The 17690-nt window shown below is 42.4% G+C and overlaps 2 protein-coding genes across 6 annotated transcripts in view; both read left to right on the forward strand.

Moving 5' to 3' along the window:
• Window positions 1-7781: 7781 nt before the first annotated feature.
• On the forward strand, window positions 7782-11269 carry wdr89 (WD repeat domain 89). 2 transcript variants are annotated; one of them, XM_078278142.1, is made up of 2 exons: window positions 7782-7975; window positions 8575-11269. In XM_078278142.1, the coding sequence occupies exon 2, from the start codon at window positions 8605-8607 to the stop codon at window positions 9757-9759; it is 1155 nt and encodes a 384-aa protein (XP_078134268.1). In that variant the 5' UTR covers window positions 7782-7975; window positions 8575-8604; the 3' UTR covers window positions 9760-11269. The 2 variants fall into 2 exon arrangements, with proteins under 2 accessions (XP_078134268.1, XP_078134269.1); XM_078278143.1 differs by lacking the exon at window positions 7782-7975 and adding an exon at window positions 7983-8086.
• Window positions 11270-12765: 1496 nt separating this feature from the next.
• ppp2r5eb (protein phosphatase 2, regulatory subunit B', epsilon isoform b) overlaps window positions 12766-17690 on the forward strand; it is a 53909-nt gene continuing 48984 nt past the window's right edge. For 2 of the 4 annotated variants that reach the window (XM_078276825.1, XM_078276826.1), the window contains exon 1: window positions 12766-13333. In XM_078276825.1, the coding sequence (XP_078132951.1) occupies window positions 13305-13333 (29 nt within the window). In that variant the 5' untranslated portion in view covers window positions 12766-13304. The remainder of the gene's footprint in view (window positions 13334-17690) is intronic. The other 2 variants (XM_078276828.1, XM_078276827.1) reach the window with 1 other exon arrangement.

The following is a 17690-nucleotide window of genomic DNA, read 5'->3' on the forward strand; positions in this document are numbered from 1 at the left end:
AATGTGTGGTGAGATGTTTCCAGAGCAAGGTGAAGGCCATCTGATAACCTGGAGTGTTTCTGATTACAGCAGTCAGAAAGAAAAACCGACTCCTCGGCGTCCTCGTGAACTTTGACTCCCAACTCTGAAGATTATATCGATATTACAACAACACTGCTGCTGTTGGAGCAACAAAAACATTTCTGTAAATTTTTTTTTCTAGAATGAAGAAACATTCGACATAGGGATACTTGCTCAAACCATGAACACTTAGGGTACATCTACATCGCTGCGTTTTGGTTTAAAAACAAATATCTTTTGCTACGTTTACACATCTCTCATTCCCCCTGCTCTGGTGTTCCCCCTCTCATTCCCCCCTGCTCTGGTGTTCCCCCCTCTCATTCCCCCTGCTCTGGTGTTCCCCCCCTCTCATTCCCCCCCTGCTCTGGTGTTCCCCCCTCTCATTCCCCCCTGCTCTGGTGTTTCCCCCCCCTCTCATTTCCCCCTGCTCTGGTGTTTCCCCTCATCCCCCTGCCCTGGTGTCCCCTCTCATTCCCCCTGCTCTGGTGTTTCCCCCCCTCTCATTCCCCCCTGCTCTGGTGTTTCCCCCTCTCATTCCCCCTGCTCTGGTGTTTCCCCCTCTCATTCCCCCTGCTCTGGTGTTCCCCCTCTCTCATTCCCCCTGCTCTGGTGTTTCCGAGTACTTTGTTTTTCCAAAGTGGAGAAAGAACTTTAAATATCACTTTTTTCTTATTTTTTATTTCTTATCGGCCAACGTATACGCAGATACAATATATGTGCTAACATCGGCTGGTTGAAAACCCTGGAAAAAGCTAGTGAGTGGGCCTTTTGTTGAGGTTGTCTTCTTCCTTCTTTTTTTTTTTTTTTTCTTGTGTAAAATGTTTTATTTGTGGTACCAAACACCACCCAGAACCATCCAACCAAAGTGATTAGATGGATCTTCAGTTGACCATCTGTTACACGTACTGGTGCATAAAGAAGGAAAAGTGAGATCCAGTTTAGCCAGTCAGACAGCTGGAACTACAGTCACTGAGCAGAAACACCAGCGATGTCACACATTTCTAGGGCTGGGTACCCAATTCAGTACTTTTTAGGCACCGACCCAATTAACTCTATATAGTATCGAAAAATGCCTCGTCATTCAATACCCAATTAATTACCTAAGGGGTCAATCTCACCAGCGTCAGTGAGCCAATCGGCATGCAGCATGCTTCTACCAAGATCTAATGATGTTTGTGATTGGCTGTCTAAGACAGGAAAAACTCTCCGTTACACACAGAGTAGTAGGAGCTGAAAGATAACAAGATTTGTGCTGTAATGTGTAATAGTTATGTGTAATGTTGTAATTTATTTTTGTTAAAATGGATTTTATAAAAATGATATTGTAAAAAGTAGCATTCAGGAACCGTTATTGAAGTGACGGTATCAGCACTGCTATTGATTGATTTTTTTTTTTTTTAACGATACCCAGTCCCAGTGGGGGGGGCGTTTGGACAGACACCTGCTGTTGGATTCACACATTCCTCCTGTTTATCCACAGCAGCAGCTGTGGCTGAAGTGCCTTGCTCCAGGGCACTTTTTGAGGGCAGTTGGCGGTGCGTTCAGGTGCTGCTGGGGACCTTTCCCCTCTGAACTGACAACCAACAGAGGAGAAAACCCTTTTCATCAGTCTTAATCGGCATCCGTGGTTCAGCAGGAAGCTGACTAATATGTTGTTGTTGTTGTTGTTGTTGTGGTGTACGGTACTGTCCTAATATGAATGCACTGTGTTCCCCCTGAGCCGGGCAGAAAGGGTGAAGTTGGCCTGACATTGGACACCTCGTTGGGCATTAACCCGCTCATACCATGGTCATTTGCCATATATATATTTATTTAAACAACGTTTTTTTTCAAACAATAACTCTGTTTCCCTGGTTACGCCTGAGGGTTGGACTAATACCTGGAACAATCATTTCCATCCCATGAGGTTCTTATGCAATGCAAACGTTGTTCACTGCTCCAGGGAATAGAACGGACCTTAGATACGACTTGCTTCCCGTAGCAACGGGAGATATTTATAGTCCGCTCAGCTCATAGAACCCTTCAGCTCAGCTACAAGCCAGGGAGCTAATGCTATGCTAGCAAGATCCAAAGTCAATGACATTGTGAACAGTTGGCAATCAGTCGAAGCTAGCTATGCAGTCATGTCATTGTCCCCAAAACAATATGACTTACGAACAATTGTATTCGCGATGTGTAACGTTACTGTCCGCCTGAACAGTCAACGGAATGTGAGATGACTCTGTGAAACAAAGTCAGTCCAGAGGGGCAGTGTAACTTCTTACAGCATGTGTGTGTGTTAGCTCCATCCTGTGGTGTTCAGAGTATAACTAACTTCTTACAGCGTGTGTGTTAGCTCCATCCTGTGGTGTTCAGAGTGTAACTTCTTACAGCGTGTGTGTTAGCTCCATCCTGTGGTGTTCAGAGTGTAACTTCTTACAGCGTGTGTGTTAGCTCCATCCTGTGATGTTCAGAGGACGCGGCACTGAAGCACCTCACAGTGTTGGAAATAACATATTCACATTTCCTTTTTGATTTAATGCAGCAACAGTCAGTTTCACCGGAACTCCTTTAGTAGGTGTCCTATAACACTTTTTTTATGGACACCCTGCAGCCAATCAGAATCGAGTATTCTCCCAGACCATGGTATGTAACACCCAATTCTGTGCGACATCATCTGAATTCCAACCTTTTACCACTAGTTTTACACTTATTTCTAGAATGTATGGTCAACAAACCTCATTTATATGAAATGATACCTATTTTCTGAGTTAAAGTGTAAGTTTTGAACTATTTTGACTAGCAGTTAAGATCAGAGATGTTGAGTGGATCACAGACTCGTATATGTCTAACGTTTAGTCAGGAAACCATTTCAGTTTATTTTCAAATGCTATACATTTCAATGAAAACCCCCAAAATTCAATGAGAGTAATGATCCGATCCTTCATTTTACGCGCAAAGAGCGTCGTATGGAACTATCCGTGTTATTTTTTGGGGCAATTTAGTTAAAAGAAAGCAACATTTCTGATACAGAAACTTTGAAATCGGTTCCCGTTTGACCTGAGGACAACGCAAGGGTTAAGGTTATCACATGTCACATGGATTGATTGGTCGGTTGGAAGGCGGATGAGGCGTTGCCTCTGCCTGGCTCCTTTCACTTCCTGTGGCCTTGCCTCGTGCACGAACATATTTCTGTTTGTTGAGCTTTTTGATGTGTGGTTTCCTCTCTGAACCTGTGAAACAGGAATTGTCCCTGTTCCCTTTTTTTTTTTTCGTCCATCAACAAAACATAAACTCTGTTAATCCTGTGGTGGAGCTGCGTTCGTCTCAAACGTCGCCTCTGTTCCAATAGATTTCAAAAAGCTTGTTTCCATCAGTTCGTGCATGAAAAGGTTGAGAGTCAGAGTTCCTGTGTCCGTATGGAGAAGCTTGGTAAACATCCAGTCATTTCATTTGTCAGCTGATTAAACCTGCATACTTTCTCTTGTGATGTTTGACGCGAAGAGTAACCCTCAACACAATTTTCTGACCTGGAACTACATTTGTCAGACGGAGTTGGGACAGTGGTGTGGTGATAGGAAGTGAAGCAGTGATAAACAGGAGAGGCTGTAAGCATTTCACCACGTGGTGTTTACTTCCCCCGGCAGGAGGAAGTTTCCTCCAGCAGACGGAGGAGCCATCCAGGAAGTGAGATAGATAAATGAGATTAAACCAAACTTCCCGACAGTGATGATAATTGTGTTTCCATTGTGAGGCCTCCACATGACCGCCACCACCCATATTGGGGGATGTGTGTGTGTGTGTGTGTGTGTGTGTGTGTGTGTGTGTGTGTGTGTGTGTGTGTGTGTGTGTGTGTGTGTGTGTGTGTGTGTGTGTGTGTGTGTGTGTGTGTGTGTGTGTGTGTGTGTGTTCTTGTTTAACTGTATTCGTGGGGTCCAAAAACCGGGAGTCAAATGCTGGAACCCCCAAGGTTAAAGGTCTGTTTGAGGGTTAAGACTTGGTTTTAGGATTAGGGTTAGAATGAGGTTCTGGTTAGAGTGAGTGTATGGGTTAAGGTTAGGCATTTAGTTGTGATGGTTAAGGTTAGGGTAAGGGGCTAGGGAATGCGTTATGTCAATGACGGGTCCCCACAAAGATAGTGACGCGCACTGTGTGTGTGTTTCATCTTGTGTTTATTTTCGCAGAGCTGAAGCCAGCTGAAGGTTCTTTCAAACTGAAGATGGATTTTAATAATTGTTCAGTTAAATGTCGCAACTAAACCCTCTACAAAACAATTGAAAATAATCGATTCCAATAAACCACCTTAACAAAATTTGACAAATAACTCAAAATACCATGTCATTTCTGATACAATTCACATTTGTTACAGCACCCTGAAATCCCCTAATAACATTTTCATGATCTGTGTCATCCAGAAATGTGGCACAGCACCCTTTGAGACGTATTATAATTGTATGATCTGGTGGAGAGTTCCCAAACTGTGTTGTAATCTCATTATCTGTAGAATCCCAGAATATGTCATGGTTCAGAATCTTAGTTATTTGTAATCCAGAATTTTGTGATATGGTTGAATCACCAACTTTGTTCAAAACTTTTAGTGTGTGTGTTTTGGTGGGATCTTAAATTGTGTTTGTTGTTATACCAAATTTAGTTGTTGAAATGTCTGATATTGAATATTGATATTGAAATGTCAGATATTCTTGTAATCCAGGACTAATAATTCTTGAATTCATTGGTTATAATCCCAAATGTTCATAGCATCCCAAAACTTTAACAGCATCCTGAAACTTTTGTTATATAAGAACACATTTTGTGGTTACAGTCCTCAGAAAACACCAGCTTTATCCCACATTATAAAATCATATATGAAGCTAAACATTGTTGTAGCACCCTTCATAGCCACAAACAAAATCAGGGAATTTCTAAATGGACATTTCTTTGAACCGTGAGGCCCCTCCTCTGCTCCTAACACCAACATGCGCTTGTTCCTTTGGAGGTATTTTCTTTCTTCCTTAAACACTGAATCTCAGAGACTTTTTATAAAACTAATCTCACTTTGACCAAATCTATAAAGTGGTTGAACTGTGTAGCTGACGCTGCTCCTCGCCTCTCTTTAGTGCCTTTATTGTTGTTCAGGAACATTTTATGTTCTGTGTGAAAATTCTTTTTGTATTCTGTCCTGTCGTGTTGCCTTTTGCACTTTGGAGGTGTGTTAATGTGGAAGAAATGACTCAAGTCTTTGAGTTTGTAAATGACTGCCTTCCTTCAAATTAGCAACAAGTCACTGTAACTTTGAAACTTTTGTCAATGTAAAATAAACTCAAAAGCATTTGATTTTAAACTTTTGCCTGTTTACTAGTTGTGTATTTGTCCAAAACAAATACCAAAAGATCTATTTCTGCAAAATAAGTTGATTCATTCTTTAAAAGAAGGTTAAGAAAACTGTGTTTTATTCAAAACAGGTGTCATATTTTTCATTTTGGAATGAAACTCTTCATATTTCCCTGTTTTCATTATAAAACCAGTTTCGGTTTTTCATTTGTGAACAGTAGAGGATTATTTTTAATGCAGTTTCAACGTATTATTTTTATATATATCTGCAGATTTTATTGTTGGATTTAATCTGACAGTTTAAAATTAAAGAATCATTTTAGCGTGTTATCCACAGATGGTAATGTGCATCCATTCAGTCCTCCAAACCATCCAACCATACAGGTCATTCATATTACTCCACTCTAATCTGACCCACAGGATTCTTTTCTCTCCTCATATGTAAACCACAGAAGCTCGCGGTTTTAAACATGTCAACGTTGTGAAATGGTCGCAGGGGAGGTCTGTCTTGTGGTGTGATGATTTGATGTAATGTAATGTGCTGTGGTGTGGTGGTGTTGTGTAATGTTGTGGTGTGGTGTGGTGGTGTGATGTTGTGGTGGTGTGGTGTAAATATCTTGGTTTTAATCTCCATCAGTGTCTTCGGTCCAGTCTGTTAGCAGGATTTCTTTTGAAGGTTTTTCCTTTAACTGTGAGAGCAGACATTTAGCCTGCCTCTCTTAGTTATGCTATTATAACTCTAGACTGCTGGGGAAGTTCTTTCCTTCCAAGGACACAATGAGCTGCTCTCTCGTCTCTCTTTCACTTGTTTCCTTTTGTGTCCATCATAGTCCCAGAAATGCTTGTTACTAACCTAGCTCTGGGGAGTTTACTCCCCGGACTCCTTATGTTTCTTCTCCATCCAGAATATCGCCTTGGAATAGGGTGGCACCAAGACCTGGGTCTTGGGTGCAGCTGTCGCTGTGGCCCTACTACACCAAGCTACGCTCTGCGATTCCCTGCAGTGTCTGGCTGCATCCTGCTGCGTCCTGCCGCGTCACCCATGCTCTGCTGTGCCACACTACACTCCATAGCGCCCTGCTGTGCCCTACTATAACATGAACTACTACGACTACTATCTTTATTGTGACTATTATTGCCACTGTTCATCACACCCCCAACCGGCACCGTCAGACACCGCCTACCAAGAGCCTGGGTCTGTCCCAGGTTTCTTCCTAAAAGGAAGTTTTTCCTCACCACTGTCGCACTAAATACATGCTCTTGGGGGAATTACTAGAATTGTTGGGTCTTTGTAAATCATGGAGTGTGGTCTAGACCTCCTCTATCTGTAAAGTGTCCTGAGATAACTTGTTATGATTTGATACTATAAATAAAACTGAATTGAATTACAGCTCAGGGTCCACCTACAGATTTTGAAAGCTATTTTCTGTCTGCATGGTCTTATTTTAACCTGAAATTATGGTCAAAAATTGTGCCACTTCAGATTTGGGTCAGCTGGAACTCTTTAGTTATTACATCAACTCCTTATTACAAAGAACAGAAAGCTGCTGCTGCCACCTGCTGGATGACTCCGGACTCACGCCTGAACTAAAGATTTCACTATTCTGTAAAGGACTTCATTTAAAGATGTAAAATAAAGGCTCTTTTATATTATACAAGATGGAATATTTATAGCCTACTATATATTGGTTGTCAGTAGTTACAATGCCTTAACTTTTTCAGGATATAGGCTTACTATTCATACATCCTAAAACATCTGAAAGGGTTTAAAGGCTTTGCGTTTCCGTATAGATGTAACTAATAATAATAATAATAATACAAATAATATAGAAAAATCACAATTTTTCAAGTTCTAATCCACCTTAAGTGGTACATGTCAAATATATGTCTAAAAACTCATGTATGAGTATTTCTATATCAAAATCCCTCTACAGTGAGGTAAGTCATTACATATTTACAGTAATTGGTATTATGGGAAGGAAAAAAACAGAAAATGAAAAATATGAATTATCCTTTATCAGATGAAACCCAAATCCAGTTTATGAGACATTTCTTTTTTTTTATTAATAACACTGAGGAAACAATGTTATGTTTTATATATTTTATATATTATATATTAAACTAAGTTTCAAAAATAAAACAAAACTAAGTAATAACGTGTAAAAGAAGGCACGTAGCCTACCTGAAATAGGATCAAAGTTGGCAGAAAACTTATTTTAAAGTAACAATATATTGAATAATGTTTGATTTAACAGCAACGTCTTCTGGTAGTTCAGTTCCTTATTTGATTATTATTCTTTTTTTAATTCGCTAAACATTAGCATATCTGAAAGTTTGTTATCAAACACCAGCGGAACCTTTTATTGAGGGAGAGTTACGACCCGACCGTAAATATGGTAACACAGAGTATTTCCTCCATGCGTGTTTTCAAGTTTCAGCTGGTGGTGTGACGCCACTATTTAGCAGGTTTTTCAATAACGTTAATGTTAAAATAGTTCATAATAACTTTAAAGTCTATTGCGGGTTTTTTGTGTCCAAAATGGCGACAGACGTGTCTAAGTAATCTACAAAGTTGAGTTATTTTGTGGACATTTCTGGCAAAGAGGTAGGTTGAAAATAACAACCTATTACACATTAATAATCACACATAACACACGCACAATAACTAGGATTCAAACGGGGACTGTGACCCGATTTCTGCTCGAATCTCTCAAAGGTAAAGAAGCCAATGTCAAACTCCATTTACATTTTTTTTAATATTTTTTGTTTCTTTGTTTAATGGTAATTATAAAAACAACATTGAATACGAGTTAGAACCATTACAGATTACTATTTGGCTGTGCCTAATTCGGCATATGTCACATCTACCTAACTACACGTTATTGCAATAAATTGACCTGGTTTATAATCATATTTGGTTTACTGATTGTATGCCGAATTGCAAAATGGTTTCTAATGATTTCTAAAACATCCAAAGGTGAGTCCTAATGTGCGCACCAGCATGGCCAATAAGCAAGTAGACATTAAAGGATCGGGATTTTGAATTGAGTCTTGCCATAAAAGAAGAGGCAACCTATTAACCAATTATTGCTGTTATGTTGTGCATCATTTTTCATAAGGTGTGTGCTTTTCGGAGAGATTAAATGGACTAAATGTAATTCTTGGCTTCTGAAACGCAACTTTTAAATGTGTCTTCCTGTTCAGTGTGGTTGAATCTCTTCACGCTGAGCTGCCATGGAGGGTTTGGAGGAGAAGCTCAAAGATCTGTCCATCGCTAGGCGCTCTCTTCCGGAGGAACCCACCTACCTGCTGGACGTGGCCCTGCAGCAGCCGGCCGGCCTGCTGGCCGTGTCCTGCTCCAACTTCACCGTCCACCTTCACAACAAGGACTCTCTGAACCTGCTGGGAGAGTACCGTGGCCACAGTGGGCCGCTTTGTGGGGTTGTTTTCTCCCACGCCTCCCCTGACTTCCTCTACTCCGGTTCTGCTGATGGGACGGTCCGGGGGTGGGACGTGCGCCGCCCCGGGACGGAGGCAGCCCAGGTGTTTAGAAGCGACCCGTCACACAGCTACTGCAGCTTGGACCTGAGCTGCAGCGATGCGCTCCTGTGTGCCGGCACCGAGCAGGTCAACGACGAGGACAGCTTCCTGGTTTTCTGGGATGTCCGAAAGCCAGGTGGTGGCCTCCTCGGTGTGTATTCTGAGTCACACAGTGACGACATCACACACGTGCGCTTCCACCCTCGAGAGAGGGACCGCCTGGCGTCTAGCTCCACGGACGGCCTCGTGAATGTGTTTGACCTGAGCCGGGGAGCAGAGGACGAGGCGCTGCTCGCAACCTGTAACAGCGACTCGTCGGCCGGCTCGGTGTGTTGGTGCGGCGCCGACTACACCCAGCTGCTGTGCCTCAGCCACGACGAGGGGCTCCACCTGTGGGATCTGGGTCAGCTGGACACAGACGAGCCCCTCACCGTCTTCAGCACCGCGGACGCACGCGGCGTGGCTCTGCTGGCCGACGGGGGAGGCGTGGATTACCTGGTGGGGGGCGGGTGGCTGGAGGAGGCCCAGAAGCTGCTGGTGGTCGGGGGGCAGAACAGCGGGGATCTCCACCTGATGGAGTGTGACGGCGGGGGGCTTCGCCTGCTGAGGACCCTGGGGGGCGGCCACGCCTCCACGGTGCGCTGCTTCCTGTGGGACGCGGCGGCGGAGGCTCTGGTCACCGGGGGAGAAGACGCTCAGCTGTTGCTGTGGAAACCAGGAGGGGAGGAGCTCAGCACAGGGAAAAGGAAGTCAATGAAGTCCGAATCAGCGTTGAGCCTCAAATCCAGGCCGCATAAAAAACACGGCTACCAGAAAGAAAAGAAGGAAGCAAGACAAACCGCCGTGTGAGTCGTACTGACTGGACTCTGGGGGGGGGGGCAGCTCTACATTTTAGTTGTGAGAGAAAACATATTTATTCTTGATGTCGACACATAAAGCATATTGAAGGTTTGGTCACATTACATTAAAGTCCTAAATAATTACTATTTAACAATGTAATTGAGTCTTGCAGTCAAATGTAACAATATTTATTCATTACTTATTTAAACAAGTTCAAGTTTTGAATGAATTCCAGGATACATCTTTTGGTTATTTCACTGTTCTCATCAAAGCCTGGCTGTTGACCAACCTACTCAAACTGAACAGCAATAAAACAGAGCTCTTGCTTGTGGCCCTCAAGGCCCTGCTCCACAAGGTTGGAGATCTCATCCTGGATGTTGATGGGTGTGCCATCTGCCCATCCTCTGAGGTCCGCAACCTTGGTGTAATCCTGGACTCCACCCTCTCTTTCCATACTCACATCAAATCCATCACCAAATCAGCCTTTTTTCATCTAAAAAACATCTCCAGACTCTGACCATCACTCTCTGACTCAGTGGCAGAAACCCTCATTCAGCCCAGCAAAAGAATAAATATAAAGTGGGAATTTCAAAATAAAGGCGCATCTTAAAGATGATATTTATTATGTTTTCTATTTGATCATTGAAAATACATATCAATCTAGATTGATGCGTCGTTACACCCCTGATATGTGGTGCACTGAAACTGAATGCTGCTTCTCCAGCCTGCATTTTCCTGATCCAGATTCCATATCCAGATGCAGATTGCATGTTAATGCAAGGTGAAAAGTAAACTACCCCTGTGTCTCAATTTTGTACTGCATACCAGAAGGTTTGGGGTACGAAGTATGTTCACGCTGGAGGACAAAACTAATGCTCAAGGATGTAAACCTACTCAGAGCAACCCCAGGAAGATCTCAGAAAAACAAAACAAATCAAATCAACAAGTACGAGTACCCTTACCTCTGATTGTTATAACCAGTAGGCTATTATTCATAGGGTTTTCTCTGTACCAAATAGGCTGTATATCATGTTTTATTGGGGGGAAACCAAGCAATTCTATCAGGCACTGACACACCTCACACACACACTTGACCTCCGTGCCGAATTTCAACCTCCTAAGGTGAAAAATCATGGCCGCCAAAGTGTGGAAAATGCAAAAAAACATAATTTAGGACCATTATTATCACCACCACATCTGTATCTAAAGCATCGGTAAAGATGGAGAAGATGATAGAAAAATAACATTTAAAAAGCGTATAGCCAAAACTTGCTAAAGAAGTCCACCTGGACCAACTCCAATGATCAGATCTGATGCTCACGTTGATTTTACATTCATTTGGCTTAGGTGGTGCCCAAAATGGTCTTAAAGTCTTATAATAGCAGGTGAAACCCTGTATTCATTCTGTGAAGTTAGTATGGTATTGGGACACAGCTGCGATTTCTCTGACATTTTCAGTTTTAAATTATAATTTTTTACTAATTTGTCAAAATGTCCATTAAAGTGAGCTTTTGCTGTTGTTATACTATTTCTCCTTTAAAGCTGCCGCAGGGCGACTGCTGCTACTGCGTCCCATGGTGGAAGTCACGGGAGCAGCTCATCACAGCAGGATCGCGCTGAGGGAGCAGCTTTCGCTCTCAAATTAAAGTGTGGTGATTCACACCTCCTTCTAATGAAACAGAACATATTTACATGGTGATGAGAGGCATTGCGTTATTAAATGCACATATACAGGAGATTCCTTCTGGAAGAGATGCACTTCTATGATTGAAGCAAATATACACTATTCTCCAAATCATACTAGCAGACAGAAGTATGCATTTCTAGAGCAGTTATAACTTTGACATTTTTGATAAGACTACAAAAAGAAATCAATCCGCTGTAGTTAAAAACAATGGAGCAAAAGTTCTGTTACTGGGGAAATATCGCCATTTATATGTATATGTATGATTGTCATGGGGGGGTTGTTCTATGATACTACTACTAGTAGTAGTACTATTACTCCCTACAGAAATGTAATATAATTGAGAAAAAAATTATTATTATATTCAATTCAGATTATTGAAGACCACGTTTACTTGGCATTGTTGGGGATCCTTGATTTGCATTTAGAGCAGCCCAGATTATTATGGGATGGATGCAAACGTAGCAGATTTGTAACATGCTTTGTGTGAACTCTACTCCAGCATACTATAACAAAAATAGGTTTCGAGATTAGTAATGCTGTTCATGCCACATTCCTACCCTACCTACGTTATGTAATTAAAAAATAGTAATCAGACAATGTGTGCCTCTTTTAAGGTGGCAGGAGTCATCCTCAACATTTGTTGTGTTATTGTTTCAGAACGATAAAGACAGTTGGAGATCAATTTGATATAAAATAGAGTGTAGGCTTTACATGAAGGTGTTTTTCTTTGGCAACTATCATGTTTTTCCCAAATAATGGACAGATTTTTAGGCATTCTAATATAAAATGGCTTGAAGAATTGTGCATATATGATGTAAATGGGGAGAAAATCTCCACAGGGGGGTAGCCCCAAATGTTTAAAACGTTTGGCACCGCCCCTGGTAGACTTATATATTATATAGTTATGTAACTCTCTTTCTGCTAACATATCCCTCTCTAATCTCGGTGCTTGCACAGAAATCCACAACCAGTCTTCCTTCACACCGCGCTGCTTCGGCTCCGCAGCGGGCTGGAAATATAGTCAATGTACAGTAAAGCTGGGTCAACTCTGCCGTCCAAGTGCGGGTAAAAAAGTGTAGAAGCGAAGGGCTGGGCCCATGGCCTCGGACAGGTTTAGCCTCATTCCTGCGCGCTGTGTAGCGGAGATACTCCGCGCACACTGCTTTCTGCCTTTCCTTGTCCGTTCTCCTCCACCTAACCGGCGGATTCAGAGCCTCATTTCCCTCTGCACTCTGATTGACACCGCCCCTTGTCCAATCACAGCGCTTGACATTGCTCCCGGCAGCCAATCGCCGTCGTACGTCGATCTTAACCCGTCAAGCACGCTGCTGTGCATGTCTGTTATGTGTGCCAGTGTTGACAATAGGGTGAAAAAGAAACAGCCCCGAATCATAAACGAGCTAAGGAAAACACCAAAATCCAGGGGTTTGGGGAAGACAAGCAATTGAATCATTAACAGGAATGTAATTGCGTTATCATAATCGTTTTATATAGCCGTATTTTGTTATTAATGGGAGTTTGAGGATTATTCCGTTGGAAGGAAAAAGGTACTCGTGGGTTTGGCTGTTTCAGGCCAGATCTTCCTGCTGTTTGCACCGAGCTGGAGGTAGTCTCACAGCTAGATAGATCTCCAAACATAGGATAACTCCTCCGCCGCCTTCTCCGTTGCGAACCACAGAGGATCAAGGTAAAGTACTACGTTTGGAGAGCTAACAACCACTCGGTCGGCTGCAGCTTGTCGGGGTCGGGACTCGGGACTCGGGACTCGGGACTCGGGACGGTGTGTGTTTCCCAAGTCGGTCTGTCAGTCTGTGAGCGCTAGCTAACGGTAGCAGCATTAGCACTGCCCCCTGTATTTACATCTGGGATGATGGGTGATCGCCCAAGTCCGCCCAGGTAACGTTATTTTATTAGCACACATGTTTATTATCCATTCAATGTTTTCTTAACAGCTAGATGCACTGAAAACTAGCCGGTGGTGGCTAATAAGCTAAGGCTACATGTTCAACTTGAGCTAACCCGCGATAGCCGTAGCATTAACCAAAAAATGCTCAAATAAAAAACTGAAAGGGTGATAAAAGGCTGCATTGTGTCAATGTCAATAATATGTACGTGTTTTGTGTTCTCTGAGGAGACAACTAGCTAGCTAACGAAATAAGCGTTAATAGCATACGCTTTGTAACGGTTTATCGGGAAGCTATCGTTGCTAACGCTAGCTAACGTTAGTGAGGTTATCGCGCTGTCAAGTTTTGAATATTATGCTGCTGCTGCTGCTGCTGCTGCTGCTGCTGCCAGGCCCAACATGGCCAAGCTAACGACAGCTATCCTAAACTAGGCTGGATTTTTGACCCCATGCAGCTGATGGCAGACTTTGCTTATCTAGCTGATAACAGTAAATATAGGTAACCTCAAATTACACTGTTATGGATGTGATCTTTATTTTGTTATTTGGCTTAGGTGGTGGCTTAGTGACTAATGTTTCCAGGGCAGAGCTGATGTCAGGAAAGCATTCGGTACTGGGCAGGGCTGCACGATATGAGAAAATATGAGATATTTAATAACGTTGTTGAATATACTGATGTTGATTTAAAAAAAAAAAAAAAAAAAGCCCTGTAAATCTGGCCTGAGACAAGTTTAGCTGCCCTGTTTGCTGCTTTGGCTGGTAACAGTAAATAAGTAACATCAACTGACACTGTTATGGATATGATCTTTATTATGTTATGTGGCTTAGGTGGTGGCTTAGTGGCTGATGTTTCCAGGGCAGATCTGATACCAGGGAAGCATTCTGTCATGGGTAGGGCTGCACAATATGAAGAAATATGTGATAACGGTGTTGCATGTGAACAAACAGATGTTAAAGTGTACTCAGTTCTGCCTTTCTGCTGCTTTCAGTAAACTGCTAAAATCCAAGAAATGGCTTGTTGAATTAAAAAATGGAAATGAAATTATTTGCAACATTATTTCATTGAACGAATTGAACATTGAACTGAACCCAAACAAGACATCTTCAAAAAAAAGAAGAATGAAAATTACATTTTAATGTCCAGTTTTCTAATGATAGTCTTTCAACAAACAAAACACCCATGAGTGTATTTTGCAATGTGTTTATTGCGCAAGGTGATATTGCACTGACGCTTTTAAAAAAAAACTGTTATTTTGTTTGTGTGCAGCCCTAGTCATGGGCAGGTTTGCTTAAAGTAAAATGCTGATCTTCCATGCGTTGTAAAAGTCCTTTTGAGTCAAGTGTAGCTGTCCTGTCAAGTGAAGCCAACTGTCAAATGTGTGGTGATAATTTGATATGAGCTTATACTGTGTCTGACAAACAAAGAAAATGCCACCGCTATGTCATGTTTTCTTGTACAAGCCAACATAGTGTCACAACACTGGCATTCCTAGATTTCTAGTACCTGTAGTAAATGAGTAAAATACTACTGTAACAAGGTTATTTAAAATAAGTTCAAAAATGAATGGTGTGTGCGCGCATGCGAGTTTTGGTGCTGTCATGCTGGTTGATCTTCAAGGTTTTTGAATGTCACAAGATGTTGCTGAGATAGCTTAACATCCAATGTCTCCTGTGTTTATGATGACACTGGTGCAGTAACTGCCTCCTTCCTATCAACTCTGTAGTGTGTGTGTGTGTGTGTGTGTGTGTGTGTGTGTGTGAGAAAGTTGCTGAGTTCATTTGTTCTTGACTGTGTGGACAGTGTAATTATGCCCTGAAAGAATCCTACCAATTAGACGTCAGATTGCAGCATTCAGTCAATAATGGCAACAGTTGACTTTCTGAAGAAGTGAGTAGTAGAAGGGTTTGAAATAGTACATCTGGGATTTGGACTGATGCAATTAGTGCCGGGACCACTTATCTGTTCATCAGTAACCCATGGAATTGATATGTACAATAACCTGGCCTCTTTGTTGTGCACGAATCGTTTGTTGCCGTGATAGGCAGGAAACGTGCTTGGTTCTGGCTCCTGGAGTCGGTTAATGGCTGCATATTTAGCCTGAAATTGATACATTTCTCTAAGGACGTTTCCTGTGTTTGCCATGAATGATGCATTGTAGCGCCCCTTTTGTAATCACAGATATTGAATATGAATCTGTTGTTTGTGTGTGTGTGTGCACAGTGTGCAGAGCTGAATCATGACATCATGCAAAAGTAGCTGCAAAGGAGCTGATGGGATAACATTTCATTGGAATTGTACCTCGTACAAACGTGACAAACAAAATGGATTGATTTGAAGTAGTAGTACGATAGGTGGATTGACCACAAGTCCCTGCTAAAATCAGAATATGTTCTGAATTAGGTCTTCTTAGTCATCAGTGGTAACAAACTGGACATCTTTGGGTTTCAAACTGTCAGGCGGACAAAGCATATTGTATTGATCAAACAATTCATTCTTTAATCAAGAAAATAGCCTGTCGATTAATTGGTAATACCAATGATCGTTTATTGCTGCCCTAATAATATCAGTGGTCAAATAACCTGGCGTCCTAATTACTCACATGGCCAGTTGCAAGTCTTTAACGCCATATATGATCTATTTTAGTTTCTTGTGTTTAGTCATCATGAAAGATGCTTTGTCATTCCGCTCTGCAAATACATCTTAGCGTCACCGTGACTGGGTTGGATCAGTGGGTAGAGCAGGCGCACATATACATAGAGGTTTGTGTCTCGATGCAGATTGTCCAGGGTTCGAGTCCGACCTGTGACCATTTCCTGCATGTCTCCCCCCTCTCTCTCTCTCTCTCTCTCTCTCCCCTTTCTCACCTAACTGTCCTGTCCATTAAAAAAATAATACTAATAAAAAAGTGTCACAGAGGCTCTGGGAGCTGGTGATCGTTTTTACAAGTCCTCAAACTGTTCTAGTGGAGTGAAATCAGGCGTGAATGCCCCTTACCTGCTGGTAACATGAGTTAAGATGAAGTATTGCAGTAATGCAGTATTGCATTCATACCCAAAGTTAGTTTGGCTTTTGCAGCTGTTTTGGATTTCGGACCACAGGCGAGAGATCCTTGAACTTTCCTCCTGCCAGCCTCTTTACTTGAAGGTATCTACAGAAGAGAGACATGACACTGTCATGAACGTGTCATAAACATTATGAACAAGTCATAACGCTTCTGTAAGTGTCATTCGGTTTTTGTCAGTTACGTTTCATGTGTCATGACAGTGTCATGTGTTCATGACAGTGTCATGTCACTCTTATGTAGATACCTTCAAGTAAAGAGTTTTTTTTTCTATCTCCCATGTGTGTATTCCTGTACGTGTTTGTTCCCTCACTTCACTTCTGCCTTGCCGTTGCCTATTTGACTTCCTGTCGAACAGCAGCTCCCTCCCTCCCTCCCTCCCTCCCTCCTCTTCCTCCCTTTCTGTTGCTGTCCCTGTTGTCCGCCGTGCCCCCTCCTCTCGTCTTCCCCCTTGTTCTTTAATCCCACCCTCCTCGGGCCTGTTCAGATGTCATCTGGTCTCTTATGTAAGAGGCATGGGAGGGGAATGGCTTCGGTGCTTGGCTGCCATGCGCCTGACCAGCCGCCGTTGTCTTGCGCTCCCTCCTCATGTGTTGTGGTGGCACCGGAGTGTTTTTGCCATTAGCCGGCTGGACCGAAAAAGAGAGCGAGAGAGCGATAGAGAGAGACAGTGAGGGACTGATGGTACATGGGGATTCCAGTGCCCCTTTGCACAGGTAAGCAGAGCTCTAGTTTATACATTTTTAGGATTTTTCTGAGATGGAATGATTGTAGTTTTTCCACTGGTGGCATTCACCAGGTGGCGAAAGCGTAGAAGCATTGACGGCTCTTCAAATAGCCGTCGTTGCCATTGGTGATGCAGCAGGCAGAAAGTGAGAGTGACTCACTGATCGAGATGTACAACTTCACCGAATGCATCCTGAAATGTAGCAGACAGTGTGTGTTTGATCAGAGCTGAATGAAGCTGACTGGCTGTATTAAGTCAGCCATGCAGAGATTTAAAGTTGTTTAAGATGCAGTGTGGATGTAAGGGATAGTATTTCGAAAAACTGCCTTCTTAGTCAAAAGTCATTTTATTTCGAAAGCCCCAAATCACAAACTTGATTAATCTGCTGATGTTTTTCACGTTAAATGATTAATTGTGCTGTCTAAAAATGTTTAAAAAACAAAGATGTTCGGTTTTCAATGATATAAAACGGAGAAAAGCAGCAAATCCTCAACATTGGAAAAGCTGCAACCAGAGAATGGATGGTGTTTGTGCGAAGAAAAATGAATAAAACAATGATTT

This window comes from Sander vitreus, chromosome 20 (genome assembly GCF_031162955.1).
Source record: "Sander vitreus isolate 19-12246 chromosome 20, sanVit1, whole genome shotgun sequence".
NCBI lineage: Eukaryota > Metazoa > Chordata > Actinopteri > Perciformes > Percidae > Sander > Sander vitreus.

Excerpts from the sequence above, each read along its gene's own strand:
- wdr89 (XM_078278142.1), top strand. The coding sequence starts at position 8,605 with ATGGAGGGTTTGGAGGAGAAGCTCAAAGATCTGTCCATCGCTAGGCGC.